This window comes from Lissotriton vulgaris, chromosome 3_1 (genome assembly GCF_964263255.1).
Source record: "Lissotriton vulgaris chromosome 3_1, aLisVul1.2, whole genome shotgun sequence".
Classification (NCBI taxonomy): domain Eukaryota; kingdom Metazoa; phylum Chordata; class Amphibia; order Caudata; family Salamandridae; genus Lissotriton; species Lissotriton vulgaris.
The window spans coordinates 803794052-803819069 of record NC_141689.1 but is presented as its reverse complement, the minus strand read 5'-3'; the positions used below and the strand labels follow the sequence as shown (position 1 = coordinate 803819069).

The window sequence follows — 25018 nt, the reverse complement described above, 5'->3', positions numbered from 1 at the left end:
TTCTAGACCACTGCACTCTAAGTGACTATACTGTAAGCTATCCCACTCCACTCTCTGCCACTCCACTGCAAGCTATTCCACTGTACTCCACTCCACGCAACTCTAGTCTATGCTATTCCACTCCTCTCTACACCACTCTACACTGCTCTAATCTAAGTCATTCCACTTTATGGCACTCCACTCTACTGTACAATACGCAACTCTACTCTAGGACACTCCAGTCTACACCACCGTACTGTATGCCACTCCACACTAACCTATGACATACCACTCCCGTGTATGACACTACTCTACTGTATTGCATTGTACACCACTCCACTCTACAGTATTCCACTTTATGGCACTACGATCTATTGTACGACATGCTACTCATCTCTATACAACTACAGTCTATGCCAGTCTATGCCACTCTACTTTACTGCATGCCACTTCACAATATGCAATTCACTACATAGTATTTCACTCTACGCCACTTCACTTATTTGTATACCACTCTACGTCACTACACTCTACAGTATTCCACTCTATGCCATTCCACTCTACTGTAAAGCAAGCTACTCAACTCTATGGCTCTCCAGTCTACGGCACTATACTGAAACACCACTAAACTCTACCACATGGCACTTCCCTGTACACCACTACACACTCCACTATATTGTATTCCACTTTATGCCAATCCACTCCATGCCACTCCACAACAGTGTTTCACTCTATGCCACTCCACTCTAGGTGGCTAAAGTCTACATTACGTCATTCTATGCTATTCCTCTCTACGCCACTCCACTATCTGCCACTCTATGGTATGCCACACCACTGTGCACTTTTCCACTGTGAACCACTCCACTCTATGCCAATGTATTCTACACTACTCCGGTGTACACTAATCAACTCTACGCCTCTCCCATCTGTCACTCCACGATACAACAGTCTACGACACTCTTCCACTATACTCTATAAACCTCAACTTGTGATGCGCAACTAATAATCTACTCTACGATCTGAAACATTGTTTTAATTAAAAAAATTAAAAAACAATCAATTGTAATTTAAAAAAACAAAAGGTTACAGGTTAGTTATTGTTAGGAAAACTTTATTTCAATAAAAGTCCAACCTAAACTACAAAAAAATAAGAAATTCTAAAATTATAGTTGTACCTTAAATGTATAATTTATGAACCACCAATTTTAACTTACATTTACGATTTACACACCAACAGTTATAACATACATTTATAATTTATGCACCACTTTCAATTTACTGTAAGTCACCTCCGTGCACAGTCTTGTCATGTCACTCGCCACACTCCATTAACTATAGCTCCCCACTCTACATGCACTTGGTTCTCCGAAATAATATACTTACCTCACCAGCAAAAGAAAGGCATTATATTATAATGCGAAGTAAGCCATCATGATGCAAAGACTCCTGATATAAATACAGTTAAAATCACGGCTGATATCCCCTAGAGCGCATACATTTGCATGAGATGTTTTAGTCCGGATCTAAAGGAAAGGGTATTCAATGACTAAATAAGGGGTACTAGATATACCGGCAAATGTTAATGCTAAGGCAAATATGAAAAGGCACTGTTGCTATGAACGCTATAGTCAAATACATGCCTCTCTCAGAGATATTTAACAAGGACATGAAGTTCCCAGTTTGTTGAACATCATTGCTTGTAGTCGTCATTCTAATTTGCATTCCCAAGGCTTCTGCTGGTGTCAAAATAACAATACACTCATTGCACACAAAAACGTTTTTAAAATGTATCTACCTGTTGTTCCTGAAGTGAAAATATAAAGAGACGGGGATTTTATATTATCAACAAATCTGAGATGAGATGGCACTGGATCATCTGGGACAACTTCAAGAAGTTCCAAAACTGAACGAACACCTGGCAAAGTAGAGTCATTTGCCATCACCCACACACTGACATTGTCTTCTTGAAGACTGGGCAAAATCTCTTTCAGCGTTCCAAGCATATCTGTTAAAGAAAGAAACATAAAAAAGGATTAATGTATTATCAATAACTGTATCAACTATTATGCAGTCAAAGTATATCTTCCTATTTAGCAAGATTTCAAGTTTCAATTGACAATATTATGGGAAAGGAACAGCAGAAAATTAACCTACACAGAGGGTGGCTTTACAACATGCAATGGGCAAGTTGTGACTTGCCCTCCATATGACTCTTCGGCCGAATCCAGGATTCTAGTGAGGGGACCAAGTACGCCAAGAATACGATCCTGGCACCCTTTGAAAGATTTTTCAATCCCTTTCCTAGGGTCACGCCCTAGTTTATAAAGAAACTTAATCAAGTCAGGGTCCAGGTTTGGGGTGTAGCAGGACTGATCTCCAATGCTCGGCCTAGAACATTCAGCTCTCAGGACGTTGCGTGTTTCCCTTTCCAAAGGGTTTCTAATCCATTTCTTTACAAACTTAGCAACGTGATCCTCTGGAGTCCATTCTAAGCTCCGTGGATGTTTAAGGTTCTGGGCCGAGAGCATTTCCTCGCCTAATTAGTTAAGGATCACGTCTTTCGAAGAAGATGGAGCATCCTCAAAGGAATCTTTGAAATCCTGATCGTTATCATTCAGATCGAGGATATACTCGTCAATAAATTCAGAATTATCCGAGTCGTCATTTCCATTGCTGTGTTGAGAATTTTTTTCTTGTGTGTCGCTTAGGACACCTGCATCATTCGTGTCGCCAAGGACACCCATATATTTTGAGGTGCGTAGACCTCCATCGGGCCATGAGGTGTTAGGACCTCCTTGATTTCTTGAGGTGCCAAGACCTCCCATACTCTCACAGTGTTTGCTCTTTTTCATTCTTTTACCCCCTAAAACACTCTCCTGTAGGGGTTGTCTAGTATCCTCATTAGGGAGTTTTATAGGGATAAAATGAGAGAGACTCTCCATCAAACAAGATTATCTCCTTATGGAGCATTTTCTTAAAGGAATCATTTCCAAAACTTGCTGTAGGGGCAGAAGCCTCATCTGATTCGCTGCTAGACATTATAAAGTTAGCCCCAAAATAATGAGGTTTTAGAATGAGGATATTCGATGTATTAGATAATAAGCCCTTTTTTGGAGGGGGGCAATAGAGAACAACAGGCCAATGAGAGCAAAACTGGTATTAAATATGTACGAAGATGTGAGGCAATATGTTTAAAATAGGTGAATGAGTCCCCAAATGTGAAAGACAAGAATCAACTGTCGGTAGTTCTCCAAGCGCCGTGCATGCGAATGCAGGGTCGCTATGGAAACACCGTTGTGTGTACCGGCATGCGTGTAATTGGTAAAGAAGGAAAGAACCTTAGCAACGAGGACACGTCTAGTTGTAATCGCTAAGGTTCATTCCTCTAAAGAAGTGTCGCGTTTCAAGGGAAGCGAGGGCTCGAGCGCCGAGGCACACAATAAAGATAAAAGGTAATTCAACTAAGTTTGGGCATGAAAAAAAGTCAAACGTTGTGGCAGACAGAAGCAAACATACCTAAACGAAGGGACAAACCCGGCTTGAAGCGAGGGATAATCCATCGTATAATCGTGTAACGGAGATCGGTCAGGATAATGACCGTCGGATAATGACAGTTTACATCGTTAACTAGCACATTCGGTATGTCCACATAAAGGGAACAAGAAATGGGGTTGATAAGAGGAAAAAGGGGGAATAAATCTCCATAAATTGAAGATCAGTAAGGGAGGGTGTTGTGGGGAAGGGGGTGGGAGTTGAACCACGCCTAAAAACACACCCTGTAAAGAAATAGTTAAAAGAGACAATAAATAATGTGTTTTATTTAGAACCTGTGTATTGTGATGCGGCTGCTTGGGGTCTTGGGGTCTGCATTAAAGGTTTATGCATAATGTATAATGTTAGCCTCCGAGTCTTTAATGAAATCCAGATACTCTAGTCATGTTAATATGAGAATCGCAATTTCAATTGACAATATTATGGGAAAGGAACCACAGAAAATTAACCTACACAGTGGATGGCTTTACAACATGCAATGGAAAAGTTGTGACTTTGAGGCCTATCCTTCAGCAACATTAGAGTGCACGGTCATTAAGAAGCACTGTGAGCAGTGCTTAATTTGAGCCGTGGTTTCTGGTGCTCGGCCCTTATGACAGTCTGCCACATGGTGAAGCTGTTTGTTTCATTTAGAGAAGAACATAACAGTTGTTTGAATATACACAAAAAATTACCAATACCTGCCACCCGAGCATTCATATAGCTTTTGGGGCCTTAAATAGTTTGAAGTGCTAAACTTGTAGGAATGTTTGACCAGCAACACCGGCTGAGCAATGGATGGTGCAAACTGCAGTGGCCTCCTGACGAGGGCCCTGGCACTTATTTATTTATTTACAAATTAAGCACGGACTGCGAGTATTGTGCCCAACAAATCCCACTTTAGTCAGGCTTTGAAACCTCAGCCTCTATTTCATAGTATCAATGCCCACCTAAAAATCAGTTATCAACCTAAAGCAAATCGTTTAAAGTTGGGTTCCCTCGTGGCTTTCTCCATCGTTCATGGACTTTTACGTTTTGCTATCAAGGATCCAGCACAGAGCATCTTCAAAGATGGAAATTCAACATTGCCACCATGCTGGTTTTCAATGCCTGTAACAACCTTCACTTTTTCTGCGAAGACCACTTGTCAAGTCAATGATGCAAGATGAAAGTAATGCAAAATGCAGCACTTCACCATTAGCCCCCAAGCACAGCAAAAATAAAATAAATAACATCTATACTAAATAGAAAAGGTGTACTTGAAATTTTAATTAAGATGAAAACTAGTCTTTTGTTTTTTGACCAGAATTTCTTTACAAAAATGATAATATGGTTTAACTATTAGGTTTTTACAAAGAAATAATACTAGATCGTTTGAGCGCACTCACTGCTGGATTTGATAATTTAATAAGGAAATAGAGAAAAAGACACAAAGTTGCACATTTTCTCATTACTACTATAAAATAGGAGTTCAAGTTTGAAACACTTGAGTTGCAGTTGCAGGCAGTGATGTAGAGGAGTTGGAGTTTAGTAGTAGTTACACAGTTTTGATGATTCTAACGTAAATAATTCTAGGTTAGACAATACAGAAGAATTCATGTGAAGCTTTAGAAAGTTGTATGGGCTTTAATGTGTATATTTTAGTAATAAAGAGGGGTAAGGAAATCCTTAAATTTGGGTGGATAGGACATATTAATAGGTGGCATCGGGTTTGTTTCAATGCCTTGGAGTAGGGCTGTGTTTTTGTCTTTTTCGTGATAGGTATATTGTTAAATCTGTACCACGGATCTATAGGTGAGATTACTGGATGTTTGGAGGTGGTCAAGGTATAGGTCCCCAAGGGCGAGGGGGGCACCGGTCTCTGCATTGGCAAAGCTATCATGACCTTCCTACTCAGACAGAACAGCATGGGTGAAAAAGAGCTGGTACAGCCGACAGCTGCCAAGCTACCCTATTGGGCCAACGGGAGGGGGGGGGTAGTGCAGGACAGACCAGCTTGATAGTGTGAAAAAGGCTGCTTTATTGAAGACTGGTGCACCTTCCAAACATATTCCTGTGCCGTACAAAACGAAACCTCACTAAATATTTTCCGCCTACCTTATCCCCACCCCCCCCTAAAGTTTCCCCTTTGCTACCATTTACAAACCCCCAAAACTTGCAACTTCATAACCTTTCCTAACCTAGTTATCTATGTAACATTCCTATGCTACTTCCCCTTCCTGCATGCTCCCAGAGTGACCTACACCAACCAATAAACTGGAGAAAAAAAACGGCCCCAAATGTCAAACAAGCCATGTACTAAACCCCAGCATCTGCTTCAAGCGACAACCAAAACGTATATGCTTCCCCACCCGGTGCACCCATCCCCAACCCTTCCCAACAACCCGCCCAACATGAGAAATTACTTCTTATACCAAGCCCAACCACTATCTGATGTCCCCCCCCTTTAAAAAAACAGGGAGGGTCGGACAAAATTGCTCCCCTGCCAACCCAGCCGGCTGTCGTAATCACTACCACCGAAATGGTGGCTAGTGGCACAAAATATCCGGCTATATAGTCCCCAGCCCCAAACTAGCCCAGGTGAAGCTCAACAAGCCCAATTGGGCTCTGGCTACACCTCACGGCCCAAAACCCCGGGAGGGGCAGGACTCTCGCTGGTCGACCGCCTTCCCCCCCCCCCCAAAGCCCAGTGGGGGGAGGATGGGGTGCAACACAGATCAGCTTGTTAGTGTTAAAAGGCAGCTTTATTGTAGACAGGTGCACCTTACAAAACATATTCCTTGGCCTGTGCCGTACATAACTAAACTTCACTAAATATTTTCTGCCTACCTTACCCCCACCCCCTCCCCTAAAGTTTCCCCTTTGTGACCATTTACTAACCCCCTAAATTCACAACTTCATAACCTTTCCTAACCTTTCCTAACCTAGTTATCTATGTAACCTTCCTATGCTACTTCCCCTTCCTGCATGCTCCCAGAGCGACCTACCCCAACCAATAAACTTGAACTGTAAACAGACCTGCCAACAATTACCCAGGGAAAAAATGCCACTCAGAAAATCCGGCTCAAGGACTTTTGACCCCCCCCCCCTCAACTAGGGATCCTGATGCCTCTGATATCTGCGTATGTCCAATGTCCTATCCAAAACCTCTTTGATCTGAATAATATACAACTACATTCCGTACCGGGACAAATGCCCTCCATCCTCTCTAAAAAAGTACACCGCTGCATAGCGCAGCTTCGGATGCTCCAATCTCCCAATTCCTTCCCCGTCACAAAATAAACGCATGTCCCAGTTGATCTTCCTCCTCGCTTTATCTATCGTGGCTGGCCGCTCCGCTCCCCTCCACTGTCGCCTGGGAATAAACTCCGACCAAACCACTCAACAACCCGACCACTACTGTTTGATCTCCAGGAGGTCACTTCATCTGTTTCAACAGAGCCATGCCTTTACACTGCACCAGGTCATTCTCCACCAAATGGATAAGCAGAACATCTGGGCAAATCCCCCTCTAACTGCCCCATTCAAAACTGGGAACAACTCATGCCATCACATACCCCCTTTTCCCCGCCAATGACAACGAAACAACTGTAAATCCAAGCCTAGATTCAAACCATTTCCGTTCCCATATTCGTAACGTTCAGCCATTTTAACAAACGAGTGCCCTACGATGAAGATGGACAATTCCACCGCAGCAGGCCACGCCACCACACCTGCAAAGACACATATATGAGGAAGGAAATGAACATCATGCGTCCCTCACCCCAGCGACCCGCAATCAAATGCATGTTTTAAAGCAATCTGATTTCCACCGCCCCAAAAGCATAAGTTCCTCCCTTCCCCATCCTTTCTTGGCTGCATCCGTGGCTGCACCGATGCGGAAGGAATGGGTCCCATACTGTCCAGGATCCTCCCCCAATTCCCGGAGGGCGCACCTCAAGACCCAAAGCAGCTGAGATGCGGACACCCTGCCGCCCCATTTGCGTAGAAATACAGCCCCTTCGTCCCGCTCCAACTCCCCAGCCAATTTCCCCCCTACGATGCGGGCCCACTGCCTTGTCCACCACAGGACCCATGACCACCCATGTCTCCAAACCCCGCTGGTCCATCTTAGAACTGTTTAGCTGTACCGCTACCTCCTTCTCTTGCAAGTCAACCTCCCCCCACCGTACTCCTCTCGCCCGCCTCGCACCCAACAGCTCTGAGACCCGAAAGGCCCCAAAGTACCATCCATGACATTAACGTGAAAAACAGTACCACCTCTTCTTTATTGTAGCATACCACAGGCAAAACCCGAATCAATCCAGGCAGGATCCCGACTGATAGGGGGCTACTCCGCTGCTCCCCAATACCCTCGCCCAACCTACCAATAGCAGAGTACCCAACTCCCCCACCGAAGGCGTATAACCCCACCACAGCTTCCCCATGAATGCTATAGCTGACAACTTGCCGGCTATGGTCACTCTGGGCAGACCCTTGTCGACCATGGACAAAATGAAATGGACTACGTGCTCCTCCCGCACCCAGTGCTGCCCTCACCGGGATGCGCCACTGCCAAGGAATTCCCTCCATGCTTGTACGTATGCTTTCCACGTAGATGGGGCCAGCGACCCTCTTACCAACTGAACAATGCTCTGTCTCCTATTGACCACATCCGCGCTGGAACCTCTGCCACTGTGAACAAGACAATGCATCCATAATGTAATTTTCCACTCCTGGCACATGCCTGGCTTGAAACAGAATATCATGATCCTAACATTGCAGCACAAAAAACCTCAACAAATTGAGAACTTGGGTGTCCCTGGCCGATTGCCTGTTTACCACCTGCATGACCGACATATTGTCCACCTTAAAGATCACCCTTCTGTGTGCCAAATCCCGAGCCCACACCGTCACTGCAACCACCAGTGGAAAGAGCTCCAAAAAAGCAATGCTCCTCCCCCGTTCTTCCAATGTGGTGACCTTCTTCTGCGCACCACCGCCCCTATCAGTAGAGGCCAAAGCCTCCTGCACCTGCCGCATCCGAGGAGATGGTAACGTTCCATTTCCAGTACACAGGAAGTGCCATGGGAAGGCGTTGAAATGTTCCAAAAATGTCCGCCATATGCGCAGGTCCTCCTTAGTGTCCGCCGACAGGTGCATGTGGTGATGAGGGAGGGTCAAACCAGCCAAAGACAAACCCAACTGTCTGCAAACATGCGCCTCGTTCTCACCACTCTGCACGCGAAATTCAAGTGCCCCAGCAGGACTTGTACCTCCCAGACTGTCACATTTGCATTGGCAGGCAAGCTGTCTATCAACCACAGCAAAAGCACTTGTCCCCCGGCAAACTGGCTTCTCGCCCCAGAATCCAGCTCAATGCCCTACTGGGACCCTGTGTCTTTTCCGGTGCCAGAGGCACTTCCAGGTAGCCCAATAGCTCCTTAAAACTAGACAGCTGCTGCTGACAGTCCGCAGAACCGGGCAATCCCACCAGCTATAAAAAAGTCATACGGGTAGTGTGTCACTGTCTCTTTGCCAGTGCGCCATGAAAACGCCCACTGCAAAAAAGTACAGAAGCGCTCAAACAAGGCATACGATATGGAACAGCCCATCGGCAGTGCTTTGTCTATGAAAATAGACGTGTCAAACTGGATCCCCAACAACTGGTAATCCTCAGGATGCACTGGGAGCAACCGAAATGCTGACTTTATGTCGCATTTTGCCATTAGGGTGCCAGTCTGCACCTTCATGACCAGCTGCCGAGCCAGGTCTACCAATGAGTAGGATACAGACGACAAATCGGTCGCAATAAAAAGTGACCAACGCCCTTTCCCGCCACAACAGGTGTTGAATCAACCTGTATTGTCCCGGTTCCTTCTTCGGCACCACTCCCGGACTTCTTTCAACAATTTTTCCCACAACACCGAACCATGCGACTTAGCAGACTTCAAATTCTCCGCTCACCTGGCCACCCTTGGCCCCTTGTAGCCCAGCTGGAACCCCTCTTAAAAACCCAGTTGCAACAGTGCAGCGTCCACAGTCCATGGATAGGACGCTAACAATTCCTCTGAATAGTCCTGTTAATGGGTGTATGAGCCTTTGCCCAAAGTCCCTTGTCCTCCCCTTCCACCCTGTCTGCTGTTGCCCAGCCTGGCTGGGCAGCTGTCCCTGTCCGTCAACCCCTGCCCCTCAGCATTGCACCACCGGATGCTTTGCCGCACACTTGGAACATTCGTGCCCGAATTTGCAATATTGCCTAGTGCATGTGCCTTTGTTAAACTCCCAGCAAGCTCCCACTGTGCCGCTGGAGTTGCTCCCTGCATACCCCACCTACCCGCAGGTGGGGCGGTTCAGAAAGGGGCGAGGAGCGAGAGGGAGGCCACTCGCTATGTATATATGGTTTTCCCAAAGTTGGCCCCCCCTTGGTCTGCTAGTACAAGTCTGAGTCTATCTACCCCCATTTTGCCTCCGGATCCCAAGCCAACCGGGCCCAAAACTCCTCATCGTAATGAGACTGAATACAGTAGACAGACAAATCTGAGCTAGCCTGGCCTTTCCTCAGCTTCGGTTTTGTGATGGTGAAGGAGCAGCATGGCACCTCCCAGCTACCAGTCAGCCCTGTTTGCAAATGCACACTGGGCAATGCAGCATCTCTAAGCTGCCTGGGAACCATCAACGCCAAAGCCTCACCTTGGACAAGTAAAAGGAGAGGCAGAGACCAAGCCATGACCACAACCCTGGATAATGCAGGGGTGCTGCTCAATACCGTTTTCACCCTTCGTCAAGGTGGGGCGGAGGTGAGTCGATGCTTATTGCAAGTTATCAGAGGAACAGATGGGAGAAAACATATAATGAAAAGTCCCTCCCCCTCCCTTTGTTTTAAAATTTCATGAGGTTTCCAAACATTGTTGAAGAATTTTAAGAAAATACTGCTGCTGCACCCCACTTGCCTTCATAATTAAATTACAATATTTTTATGGCAACTGTTTTCAATTAAATTTCAGTTTTGTTGATGATGGCATTACGTCCTCTACCTTCCTTAATAGCTTCTGGGTGAGAATATGAATTCTTAATATCCCTCATCCCACTCGGTCTTCTTCAAGGGCAAATAGAGTAATGTTTACTTTTAAATTCTCTAACAACAATTACAAACAATGCGAAGATTATTGAAATAAATTGTGGGGACTGACATTAGCAATAATGGCTCTAAGGGAGGCAGCTATATCTACTTCATATCGCTTGAGGCAGTTTAACTATTTACATGAATTTAACCCCAATCCCCAACGACTATGGCATATGCAGTGCACCCCTGGCCTAACTGGCCTCAGGTGCAAAGCTGAGGTAGGGGACTTCCTACACATTGTTTGGTCGTGTACACTCCAAACAGCCTTTTTGGTACACAATACAAGATACCAGAAAGATGGCCCTGGGTTGAACTCCAAAAGTAATCTCCAGAATGCCATAAACTTATAGCGGAAAATGAAGGTTTCACACATGCAGAAAAATCTTCATTCAACTGTGGTTGATCAGTTGTAAAACCGGCATTGCTGGGAGGTGGGGAACGTCTGCTAGATAACGGAAAATAAATAACATCTATACTAAATAGAAAAGGTGTACTTAGATGTCTGGGATAGCTGGAACCAATCGAGACGAACCACATTAATCTGAAGTGAGAGAGAAGTTATCACATACAACGAATGCGGACTGCCCTACTAGTAATTACTGCTAAACTGTAAGGGATTATTCAACCATGCTGGAATACAGACACTGGACAAGTTATTACTTTTATCTGTTAGTACTTTTCAACCAAAAATGCTAGTAAAAAGATCTGTCCCCCCCAAAAGAATTGTGGGGAGGATATTTTAATTACCACCTTTACCTAGGTCAGTGGGGAGGGGAAGGGGCAGACGGGAGGGAGGGGCGCATTGGTTTTAGTCTAGAGTGTTTTGCTCAAGGAAGGGCGAGACAATATGAAATACTTTACCATGCACAAGGGCAGGTGGGTTCAGTTTTGTCCCCCCCACTCTTCCTCCCACTTCGGACAAATGCAGGCTCTCTAAATAAAAGGACTGCTGGACAGGTAATAGTTTCCCCTCTGCCAGGTGTCCATTTGCAAGCAGGTCAAATGGATGAACATGGCAGAGCTTTACTTCATAATCATAAACTAAGTGAGTAAAAGAGGGCCTGTAATGCAAATGTGATTTAGGAGCGTGCTATAATTTCTGTTTTCAGTCAGAATCTACCCATACATGCCAACTTTAAAGCCCTCTCCAACAGACCAGGAGCTTTTTTCCCCTAACCTCTAAACAGCCATCAAGCAGAGGCTGCTTCCTAGACCAGAAAGAAGGTCCCGCTTGCTAGCAAGAAAATACGGATGTGCAGCAATTGCAGCATGTCCCACTGCTATATTAGAGAACCCGATATCAATCCATACCACACAAAACTGACTCGTAATGGACCAAGAAGCGAGACCCTAAGCTTTGGCCTGTGAGAATTGACTGGTCACTCCAGATTTTTTACAGTTTGCTGGGCCCTATAGTTTTTCTGGCTCTAGAAGTCTGTCGACTTTACTCCAACTAACCAGAGATAAAGCTCTTGTGCGCCTCCTTTCAACATGGTAAAACAGTCCTATTCGGCTTAGTTAATTAACCTACACATTCCTAGTATATAGTACCAAAATCTCCTCGTTTGTACGGACGGAAAGGTTTCTCTCGTCCTCGCGGCATCGGTTAATGCTGAAGTTGCGGACCTGCAAACGATGAGATTTAGTCCAGACCTAAGGCCACAGTCCGGGATCTACAAGGACACAGAGTAATTCATGTCCCTTATTTCATTCACCATTGCTTCGCCTTGAACCAAAGAGCGAAACCAAGCCTCCACGCATGATGTTCCAATCTTAACTTCGACATTCGCATGGATAATCACTCCAGTTGTTAAGATCGACTCACCAAACTGTGAAATCTCCTCCAAATAGACTACATGGAGTTCCTCTTCCTAAATAGACCAAGACACCGATACAATCCCTTGACTCCTTATTCATTTCAGAATGCTCACGCTGTCCTGATGATGATCTTGACTAACTAAACATCGAAACTTCGTCGCCCCCCTGTTGAAAATTCCCCCATTTGTACATATTGTTCTGGATTTCTTTTTCTATTCGTGTGATATTTCGTATACTGACACTTTCACTCGTCACGTTACGCACCCTTGTCACTTATGTGAGCACCTGAACGTACTGGTGTAAATACTAATCTGCATACTACTATGATTCAATATATACATGTTTCCCTATGAAGCCTGCTCCACATTGCTTAGGGCATCCCTGTCATTCATTCCAATCCACTAGATTGTGCCGGGCAAAAATGTGGCATCTTCAGGCACCCACTTAAAAACACTCCGGAACCTGAGGAAGATCGGAAGGGAACCGCACCTGCTGTTTGAGGCCTGAGAAGAACCCTAAAGAACTGGGCCCATTCTCCCTCTTGTAAGGACAAAGAAGTAGAGCGTCCAAGGATTATAATGCTTACCTACTGTTCAAGTTACAGGGATGCAATAAGGTACAAGAGACCTTTCCTGCAAATGCCCAGCTGGCCAGTGGCAACTGAAGCTGGACTGTGTCCTGCTGTTTGGGCTTTGCCTGACACCCTCTGAGTCTCTAGGTGCTACCACCGAGTTCCTGGGGTGGAAACGTACTCTTGTTGTGAATGATTGGGACTTCTAGGACTAAGTCAGAAGGTAAAATCTTATGCCCAGGACAAACTTGGTTGGTGTATCCATTCCTCGCTCTGTTATAGGCAGTGTCAAATTTTGTCTAGGCCCTCCTCTACCGCGACCATTACCTATCATTGGCACTTTGTGCTTTTTGGTTAGACTATAAATTAAAACGTAAAAATAATCATATCTCAAGTTCCCTTTCGGATTTTTATCATTTTGGTATCTTATAGTTAATTGAATTTTACTCTATTTTTCAAATTGTGTGATTTTTAAGGTTTTGGATTTCTACTTTATAAATGTTTTAGTACTGAATGAATACAGTACAAATAGCCTCTATGTTGTCTGTCTTCCCTGTTTCATACCTGGCAGGGTGTTAAACTCCGTTTTTAGTGACTTTAGTGGTTCTCCCTCACAAGGGTTGTAACTATTACTGGAGCTGGGTACTTACCCTCCCCCCTCAACTAGTAACCCAGTTTATTACAGGGACCATATTAACAGGTTCCCTTGTACAAGAGGAAGATAACCAGTTATTCTTTCAAAATATAATTCTAAGTCAGTAGATTCTTTCATTTCTCCTTCCTCTCTATTAATGGGCTTCTTTTTTAATCACATGCAAAAGAAACAATTGATGGATGTAATGCTGGACAATGCAGACATTCACCCCCAGTCACTAGGATCTGGGTTTAATCAATCATTCTTTTGTTCACCAAACCACCCCAGTTTGGACCCAGCCATATGCAAATTAGTCTTGACCCTGTTCCTTGTGGGAACAGTCTAGCCCAAACTGCCAACTCCCTGGACCTGAAACAAGCATCCTGGGACTGGTTTCAGGGCATCACCTTTCATCAGCCAGGCTAGCTTGAATCCAGTGGTGTAGTGAGCACAGGACTCATGTCTCGGCATACCCTTGCCACTTAGGGGATGGCATGGGGAGCAAATTAACGATGGATTTAGGCCCAGATCTCTGTACTGGGGTGAATGTATGATATTGGTCTGCGTTCTGTCCATCAACTGTTGTTTTTGCATTGGTCACTCTGAGTGGGACGGGTATGCCCAGAAGTGGGTACTGTGCTCTCCATGACACTGGAATCAAGCTATCCTTGCTCAAGAGGGGTGAACCCCCGATACCGGTCCTAGGATGCTGGTTTCCCGTCCAGGGAGGACCAGGCTTGGAAGTTCGTGCTGGACTGTTCCCATGAGGCACAGGGTCAAGACTGATTTGCATAAGGCTGGGTTCAAACTGGATTGGCATGGGTAGCAAAACGATGGATTTAGGCCCAGATCTCTATACTGGGGTAAATGTATTGCATTGTTCTGCCTTCTGTCTATCAATTGTTCTTTTTAGATTTAGTAGAGTCACCACACTGTCCGGTCACCCCAGTCAGAGGTTTAAGTGGCACAGAAAAGCATGAACATCCTGCTGCAGTTGGTGAGGATGCACTGATGAAGGGGCACCATTTTGCATGAGATGCCATGCGCATGTCGGCTCAAAGAAATAAGTTCATAAGATAGCTGTTGAGCAGACATGAAAGAAGTAACAGGAGCAGTTGGGATGAGGTCCACTTGTAAAGGTTCAGGGCGGCTAGACACAACACTTTATTGCCCTGTTAGTGATGAGCAGAACTTGGAAGGGCCCCATCCAAAGCATCTACAGGACAGATTTCCACTGAACCTTTGTAGATCGAGCCTAGGAAGAGCATCTGCTTCTCTGCAAAGCATGGTGTATTAGAGTATGGACCTGAAGCCCCGCCCACTTTCAGCTCATATTTTTCATTGGGTTGTGTCACTGTCCTTCGTAAATGATGGCTTCTAATTTTTTAATAGGCTTGTTAGTCCCTCCTTAGTATCGCCTAGTCTCCATTTGTAACCTCCCATGAGGACTGTTCCTTTTACCTCCGTTACACAGTAGGTCTTATTGAGATTTAAGCACTATTTTCTTAAATGAGTTTCTCCTACTGCAGGAACAATATGCCTTCCAGCACCATTCAGCGCCCCATGTGTGCTTCTTTAAAATCAAATAGGTCTAGCTTTTACAAAAGTTTGAGCTATTGGCATTGTAAATGGCAATGCCTTTTATGTATGTCTTAATTATCAAAACAGATAAATAAAATGCAGTCAATTACAATGTAAATGTTGCAAATGCTTATTTTTATTCTCTTTAATGTTACACGTATCATTTTACGTTATAGAACTCATTGCTATAGCAGTTACAATACTGCAGAGGAATACGAGCTCGAACCCTCCAGGAAAACACTAAAGCAGTACGTATATTCATGGGGCAACCAAAGAAAAAACTAACTGTTACATATTAACTCAACAAAGCAACATCAAGGCCATGTCAATAGCAACTTAATTTTGCCGACTTATTTTGCAATTTGTATTTTCGGTATTCCATTACAGCATCACATTGCCCTCCTGCTACTGCTGTAAGGCCCTTTATCAGTGTTTCCCAAACTGTGGTCCGCGGACCCCCAGGGGTCCCTGACACATTCCCAGGGGGTCCGCAGGCAGCAGTTTTAAAAGCACTGCAAAGTATCTTTTTTAATTAGCTGTGTTCAAAGAACAATAAAAGTGTCAAGATAACAACAGTGATTAATGTCCCTGCTGGAGAGACAAGAGAGTTTTGTCCAATGGCAGCTTTTACTGAACTAATGTAGCACAGAGGGTTAATATGCCTACTGCAAAGAACTTGTATCATGCATTTTCAAAAACATTATTTTATATGGAAACTCTCATCAAACAGCTGCTTGCAAACTGCAAGTACAAGTTGGTGACTTATGTTTTTCTTAGTCTTTCATTATCCTGACGCTTCTAAAAGGTTTATTTGGGATGAAATACATTTTTATTGTTAAAGCCAATGCTAACCACTGTGTTATGTTCTGAATCCTGACTTTGTGCTTCTCCAGACCAGCACTCTTTGAAAATGCCTACCAGTATGAATTACATGTGAATTCTACACCTTGTAGTCCCCTTTGCCTTATGTAACATTTTCTATACACTGATTGACACACATGATTCACTGTCTCTATATGTGTGTGATGTAAAGTGCTCTGACATCGTACAATGGTATGAGAGATGCTATAAAAAAATGAAATACATATGACAGAGGGGCTATGGAGCGATGAGAGGCACTGTTGGAGGGTGATAGTGGGGGAATCATTGAAGAACCCCCAGAAAGATTGTCGCATTCTTGTGCATAGTTAGGTCTTCATTTACTATTCTTTAAAAGCTAATACAATTCAATATATAATGATAAATGTGTTGTAGAATGCACCATTAGTTCCTAAATTTCTTAAGGGGAGAGCCTCCTAAAGCCCCCTTTGTAGGGGTCAGGCTCAATCACTGCACTTGGTGTGCACCGTATAGGCACTGGTCTGAAATAATTTGCCAGGACTGCTTTGGGTTTCCAGTCTGGCCCGGGCAGGAGCAGGAGCCTTGTACTGCGAAATAAAGCCAACCATTGAAAAGTCACGGAGATGCAGCACCAACCGTCCCATTAACTTTTTTTGTTTTCTTGCAAATTCTTTCAATATAAAATACAACAGAAGTGGCGGATAGTGTCACTAGCCTCCTTGGCTTAACAGCACACTTCGCCACTTCAGAAAAGCAGGGCTGCACCATATTTACAAGTATATGGTGCAGCCCTGCGTTTCCCCAGCGCTGGCGCTACACTTAACAGGGGAAGATTGTTTATGTACAGGAAGGTCCCCCTTCCTGCACATAAACAATCTTGAAATGAAATTTTGTCACTTCTATGTGTGCTGCTTAATGCAGCACACATGGAAGTGACAAAATTTCATTTTTTTAAAGGTTGTTGATGTGCAGGAAAGGTCACCTTCCTGACCATAAACAATCCAAGGTGTTTTGCAAAAACAAAGAGAAATGAAGCATTTTACCTTGTTTCGCCAAGTTCAGACCAGGTTTTCCCTGGTCTTAATTTTGGTGCTGCTTCCAATTTATGCTGCCCTTGTAAATAGGGGGCAGTGTCAAAATCAATGGGTGTTGCAGGGGAAACGCCCATCGCAACACCCACTGCCCACCCTTTTCACGCTAAGCATTGGGTGAAAGGGGGTCTTATTTACAAGGCACCATTAAGCCACTTTAAGTGGCTTAACATTGCCTTGTAAATAAGGCAAAGCCCCTATCGCCACGGGAACATCTCAAAAAGTGATGTTCCCATGGTGATAGGGGCTTGTAAATATGCCCCATAATCATTAGTAATTCGAGTATTTTTTTTGTGTGCACACGTGTGTTAATTTTTTCTGAATTACTGTTTTAAATGTTTGAAATTTAAATCCTACAAATTGCTTGGGGGTCCCCGGCTTCCAGTGGTGGCTTTATGGGGGTCCTCAGGAGTCACTAGTTTGGGAACCACTGCCCTAGATCATATGTTGGGGGGGGGGGGAACAAGGGGTGGGGTCGGGAAGGAGGTCGGTGTGTGTGGAGGGAAGGGGGGGGGGATGTCCATCCTTGTGGGCACTTGAAAATAACTTTTTTAAATGACCTTGTGGGGACCGGTTTTTCATCAAGCCTGTTTTTACAGTGATGAACACCGTGACATCTAAACACACTTGGTATATACAAGTGGCAGGTTGGCAGGTAATGTGAGCTTCATGTGGAAGGGAAGGCAGCATAGCTATCAGCAAATATTTGTACTCGAATGCAACAAGCTTTTCAAAGTCTTGCAACCTGTTCTCTTTTCATTTAAACCAAATATCAATCAAATCACAATATAGTTTTCCATTTACCCATTTCAAGAACCTTCATTATAAACGATTTTACTTCGGGATTATGTATAATTTATGATTTTTTTTATTTTGCCAATGCTCGATACGTACACCTTCAGATTGGATTTTTTTTACACTGGCGTATATATTCATTATAGAGATCAGATGATACATTTTAGCATATGGGCCTGACAATAGTAGTAAAGTCGCAGTGAGGCAACTAATTTGTGTGCGGTCTTCAGCCGTGTAATTTAGTTAGAGGGACCCAAGTGAAAGTAAAGCAAACTACGCACAGATAAATCACTCACATGGATTTCCAAAATATATGCGTCATCCATAAACCATAATGCACATAGGTAGGAATTCGTTAGTCCGTAACACACATTGAAAATAACCAAGTTTCAGTAATGTTGGCAGTGTCTCTGGCAGCCTTTAGTTATTGCAGCAAGATTAACGAAATAACAAACGGTAACAGTTATATCCCAATTCTTCTCTGAAGTTCTTTAGTCACACCTTGCAATTACGGCTGCATTATCCATGTTTGATAATGCACACCAAGTACAAAAGATTGTAGGAAGAAAACATCCTGTTACAGACAGTGCTTCAGGCGCGCTAGCCACAGGTGCAAAAAGCGAACAGTGAATAACAAAAGGCACAAAGCACCAATTAACACGACACATAAACAAGGCACTGAAACCCTCTTAAGTGGGTGACACTCCCAGAGGGGGATGGGCAGCGCGGCTGCAGGTGGCAACTGTAAAGTGAGCATAGAGAGCAATGTGACAGAACTCAGACGCCCAAAACAGCCTGATTGGGGCTGAGCACTAAAGGGGAGGCCCTCCACCCTTCATGACAGTCTTGCATTTACATATAAGCAGGGCACAAGTCCTATACACAGATAGGCGTCCGCGGGGGGGGGGGGGGGTGGGTTCGGGCAAGGATGGTCACTCTAGGGGGGGGCAAGCGCCCCCCCCCCCCGCGGACGCTTGCCCCCCCCTAGAGTGACCATCCTTGCCCGAACCCCCCCCCCCCGGGGACATCCATGAAAACCGGGACTTCAAGACAGGGTTCTCACATTCCTCTCCTTTCTTTGATTTGCTTCCCTGTGAAATGGATCCAAAAATGAAAGTCTCTTTGGCTGGAAATGTCGTATTTTTCTGACATTTTAATTCCAAAGTGCAGCATTGGTAATAAAAGGCTAAACATATGAAAAATAGATAAATAACTAAATAAAGTAAAACAGAGTGGTAGCAAACTTGCCAAACTGATTTTATTCACACTGAAACAAATTAGTGCCACTGACTTTGCCAGTGAAGTGCTATTTTTGTTTTCTTGTCTTTGTTTTCTGTGGACTTGGAGCTAGTGCACCAATCCTGGAGGTACTGCAATGTGTGGGTTGGAAAACAAAATGTGTGCTGCGGCTCTGCGTCCAGGGATGTGGTCTTTTTACCATACTGCTTACGTTTTGTAAGGATATAAGCAATGGCCATTGAAATGGGTCCATTCAGGGCCCTGTTGTGTCCTTAACTTTTCAGGCAAAAACACTCACTAATTTCTGAATAGTGAGTGTAAAAGCATTAAGGTAACCATGTTGTTCCTGCTTACATTTCCCATGGTTTGCTAAATATTGCATTCCCTATAAGTGTTTGCTTTTTACAGGATGTTGTTACTTTTTTTTTTGTAGGCCGCATATTGCTCTTGTCTAGTGCGTAATTTAACTTGCGCATCCATGTGTTTATAGCGGGCAACAATTGGGTTGTAGTTCAAAACAGTGGGAGTTTTTCTCAGTGGGGCAGTACGGTGTTCAGTGGGGGAAAGAATGTGGCACTATGGTCAGAGCTGCTGAATTTGGAACTGGGAACCAGGTTCAGCCTTAATAACCAGCCCACCAGACCACTCTCCTGCGAGAGCACAATCAAATGCTAGACCTTAGAAGGCTTCGCAACACCTTAGAAGTCCTTGGGGCATATTATCAAGGGGGTTTACCTCCGCTTTTTTGGCTTTAAAAGCCAAGAAAGTGGAGATAAAATTATCTCCCTATTACCTAGCTGTTGCTAACACCAGTTAGCGACAGCTAGTAGGAGATAGCGACCATCTTGGACCTGGCTTTGCATGTCAGTGATATTTATTACTAATGACATGCAAAGTGGGCGTGCCAAGATGTTAGCGACTGGAAACAGTCGCTAACATCGCTGTGAGAAGTTGGCCCGATATGCAACGTTCGCTATTCTAGCGACCGCTATGTATCGTTCCAACGACCCTTATGGTGTTTGGTTGTAAGTCAACCTATAGACCAGCTATCCTAGTAGCGTGGATACGAGCAGTCTAAGGCTAAAGACTCGAGAGGGCGCGTTAAGCCAGCTGTTTACCACACATGTACCCCTTGAACACCCAGTGAAAGGACACCACACAAGTGTTATGAAAATAAACAGTATATTTATTAAGAATCACAACAGCCCTGTACTCTTTATGAGGACAGGGTACTAAGCACAAACCAAATCTCTTTAGCAAATACTTCAAGTGCACAATTAAAACAAGTGTCCGAGGACACGGAAGGATTAAGGTCTCGGGCGGACCCGATAAGGCAAGTCGGAAGCGAGGGACTCAGGACCCTAGAGTAAGGAGGCTATGCAGGCACCGAAATGCCGAGTTACCTAGCCACGAGGGCTGCGGCTGCACAAGTCTTACAGGCGTCGGGGTCTTCGCTGACGAGCCAGGAGCCGGAAGAAAAGGAGTTGCTGGCCGGCGACCAGTGCTGAATAGTTCGTAGAGATCCAAGCCTGGATCGGAGATTGATGAAACCTGAAAGCAGAGGGGACCAAGTTCGTACTACTAGCCAGTAGTCAGAGGGTACCAGGAAGGCACCGGTTGGCCGTCACCTCGACCAGGTGAGTGGGCGACGCTAGGCTCTGCAGTCTCACGGACCAGGAGGCGTTGTCGGCGACCACGGTGGAGGTGCGAGCTGTCCCACGAAGGATGATGCTGTCGGCGTCGCTGGGCCCAGGATGGGGCAACAAGCCTTGGCAGATCTCAGGGCCACGTGGTGGGCCTAAGATGGCGTCTTGAGTGGACCAGGAGGGTCCGGGGTGCTTCTCGCAAAGATGGAAGCAAGGGCCAGTCTGGAGCAACCAGACCAGCAGTGATGTTTCTCGGATGTCGTCACAGAAGGGCACAAGCCAGCGGCTAGTGACCAGACAACGTGCTGAGCAGCGAGCAGAAGGGCCCCACGCAGATCGTGGAGATGCTGGGAGACTGCACTTCGGTGCTGGAGCGGCTCAGGGTCGGGGCTTCTCGGACCCCAGAGCACTCACCAGAGAGTTACCTCGATGGTCGTGCTGGTTTTAAGAGCGTGCAGGTTCTGATGATGGCCGGTCCCTCGAGGTCTCGTCGCACCCACAGATCACAGCTGAGCTGATGACGTGGGTAGAGGTCAGAGGTGCCAGGGAAGCCGGTTCTCGTCGAGCTGGGCCGTCGGATTCCTTGAGGAAGGACTTACAGCAAACCGCAGAGTTCTTAGTTGGTGCCCGCTGATGCAGGGTGACTACTCCTTAGTCACAAGGGAGAAATCTTGAGAAGAGTCTTGAATGTCCTTTCGTAGAAAGTAGTTCTTGAATCAAAGATGATCTAATTTGGAAGGGTCCCCGCTCCGGTCTTTATTCTAAAGAAAGGGGTGGGTACATGACTAGGTCCTGCCCTAAGGGTGGGACCAGGAAGGGGGGTAGTTACACCCCTCTCCCCTGCCGGACTTTCCCCAGGCCAGGGCTGTCGCCCCTGGAACTGGTTCTAACCGGCAGATGCGTAGTGAGCACCGGGGTGCCACTCCGCAGTCACCTTCTCGCCAAAGCCCTACCTACCCAGAATACACAAACCCTGTCTGGGACGGTGCGAACACCGCCCTCGACAGGAAACCCTTTGTCCAAGTGCTCCTCGCTGGAAGGACTCCCAGCAGCAGGAGGTCAGACTCGTGTCTGTGGTGGCAGCATCCATTTTGTGGAGCTGAGGCTTCAGTTAACTTTAACCGGGGTTCACAGTTACGTACATGTCGTGTCCCTCTAGAAGGGTGGGATGCTAACCTCATCGCCAGAATTGGTGAGAGGGCAGCACCCCGATTCGTATGACACCTTACTCGACATGCCTTGATAACGCGACACCGGAGTTACCGATATGGTACGCGTTATCATGGAACAGCTATTGGGTCTTGATTCCGCAAGCTGCAACCGGGCTCGGCTCGGGCCTGAACCTAGCTCACACGAGCCCACGCACTCTGCCTTCAGGATCGTTAAGGCCTGCCATAGGAGTGACTGATAGGAACTCGGGTGTCCATTGTATGGTTAGATATAGAGCTACTATACCTAAAGCGAAGGGTGGTTACACGTCTTCGCCCCAGCTGTCATGCAGCCAGTTGTGTCAAATTTAAGAGGCCAGCCAGGGGTGGCATAATACATGCTGCAGCCCCTGGCGGCCCTGGGTACACCTATGCCCTGAGTTACAGGGTCTGATAAGGTGGCCCAGTACCAATTGGAAATGTACCTAGGGTACATGGAATCCATTTTAAAGAGAGAGCAGTAGGCCTGGGGTCCTGATTGGCAGGGTCCCCGGTCGACTATGTCCAAAACCAGCTAAAACACAGGGCAAAAAGTTGGGGGCAACCATAGTCAGGATGTACCTTCCTACAATCGCTATCTCCTATTACCAACTTGGAGATATTCTCGCTAAGCCCGAATATCTCCAAAACCTAACACCTGCCCCTGAGCAGTTCTTAGCCATGTTATCCAATGGTAGGTGGATAACATGGCTAAGAGCATTAGCTCTGTAATGCATGAATATCTCTGACTTTGCAGCTATATTCATGCATTTCGTCCGATTTTTATCGTTTAGGTGATAAACCTTGATAATAGCAAGGTTCCTAAGCAATAAAAATCGCCGCAGCTCGGCGATAAAAATGTTGCCGCTAAACCAACATAGCGATAATTATCGCTGGTGGTTGGTAATATGCCCCCTGGTGTTTTCTTACCAGCAGGTGGACCCTAGCATGACAAGTGTAGGTTAACCTTCAAGGCTTGTCCACCACTATCCATACTGAAGTTCACCTCCAGTCTTGTGGGCAGGCCTATCAAGCAGCACACCCTAGAACAACAGTCACTGAGGTCACAGGACCCTTGAGAAGGGCCAGCTCTAGGGCGGTGCAACCAGTGTGACCGCACCGGGTGCTGACTTTAGGTGGAGGCATCATGTTTGCAAGTATTTTATGGTTTTAAAAACGCTTTCTGCCTCCTTCCTGGCCTCCAGCAACTTTCGGCAACAATAAAAATGTCATGATGACTCTGGTGATTAATGTTCTTCCTAGAGAGAGATCAGAATTTTGTCTAGTGGAAGTTTTGACTCATGGAAAGGTAGTTCAGAGGGTTAATGTACCGGCTGCAAAGAACATGCGCCATGCATAACACAAAGTGCACATAATGTAAATAGGTCAGTGGGCTACTGCTTTTGTCAGAGAGATCCTTTTGTTACTTGCAGTTTATAAGTTATAAGTTAAAATCCTAACATTGAACAGTGAGCTATTAACTGCCATCTAAGAGCTGCATACAAACTGCAAGGTATAAATTAGAGCGTTATGTCCCCCCCCCTGTCCTCCAGTCTTTTATTATCCTAATGTCCCAAAAAGTGTTCTTTTGGACAGAAATCAATTCTTATTATTAATGAGAACCGTCAACCATTGAATTATGTTTTAAATTCCGGGTATTGTGTTTCTCCAGACCAATCACTATAAAATTATATGGGCTACTAGTATGGTTTTCATGTGACTCCTACACCTTGTAGTCCTTAGTCTTATGTAACTTTTTCTATACAGTGATTTACACACATATTGATTGTCTCTGTGTAATGTGTGTGATGTAAAGTGCTCTGACACCCTTCAATGGTATGAGTGGCGCTGTAAATCAAATTAAATGCATCTGAGAGAGAGTGGTTATGGAGACTTGGGGGGCACAGTTAAAGGGTGGTAGTGAGGGAATCCATGGCAGAGGTGGTCATTGGGGGGCTCTAACAAACATTAATGCACAGGACAACACCAGTGCTATGGCTGGCCCTGCCCTTGAGGACAGTCTGCCTTACCCAAAGGTACCTCCATTGGCCTAGTTTCAGCAGCAGTAGCTGCAACTCACCAGGGATTAGCAATGCAGGAATTGCACGCACACCAAACTAAGTTCGCAAACTTCAGTCTCCCTGCTTCATTCACAAGCACTTTCAACATGTGCTGCCTGCTGTGGGGCCACTGGAATGAATTATGCAGCAAAGGAAGACAACATTATGCCGTAGTGTTGACTAAATTATGCATTAAAAAAAAGGCTGCAGCGTAATGCAGTATATTTTCAGATATTGTATTACTTTGATGTGTGTACACATGCTAACAGTCTCTGGAAATATTTTGCCTTATTAGTACCAGTGCAACATACAAACGCAGCAGTGAGAAAGGTGACTAGTCAACCTTTACAATCGGCCATCCACTCCGCAGAAACACAAGTCACATTTTATATTAACTTTTGATATGTTAGAGCTACAAACAATTTATTAGTTTAAATGGTCAGATCATGCGCAGATCTTGCATTATGAGGCAAATATGGCAGACCCATAATTTGAGAGAAAACATTTGCAAACTAGGATATGTTGCCATTCATGTTTGAACTGCTGTTGTTGAAAAAGGGTGAAGTGCTGATGTCAGAAACTCCATGGCTCAGAGACAGTATGGCTTGTGTTTCCACATTTTATCGTATTGTTATATTCTGTGATTAGAAGCATATCCCACTTTGTGAATATATTGTAATGTCAATAACTCATTATAACCTTAAATAATCATGTGTATCCATTGGTTGATTAAACTGGGTAGTGAAATGCCAAACAAATACTAAAAATTAGGATGTCTGCACATTCTGGCCACACCTCTGGCTCCACCCACATATTCAATCCTTGGGTTATACCTGCCCTCTGATTCTTTGCCTACTGTTCCCCTACTTTTTTCCCCCACTTCGACCACTGTGTAAGACTCAGAATCCCTCGACCATTGATGTGGCGCAGCTGCGGGCGCC

At 45.2% G+C, this 25018-nt stretch overlaps 1 protein-coding gene across 1 annotated transcript in view; it reads right to left on the bottom strand.

Annotated features, from left to right (window-relative positions):
* Positions 1-25018, bottom strand: part of SLC27A6 (solute carrier family 27 member 6) — a 541371-nt gene that overhangs the window by 457341 nt on the left and 59012 nt on the right. Inside the window, exon 2 of the mRNA XM_086961119.1 lies at positions 1775-1984. Within this exon, the coding sequence (XP_086817245.1) occupies positions 1775-1984 (210 nt within the window). The remainder of the gene's footprint in view (positions 1-1774; positions 1985-25018) is intronic.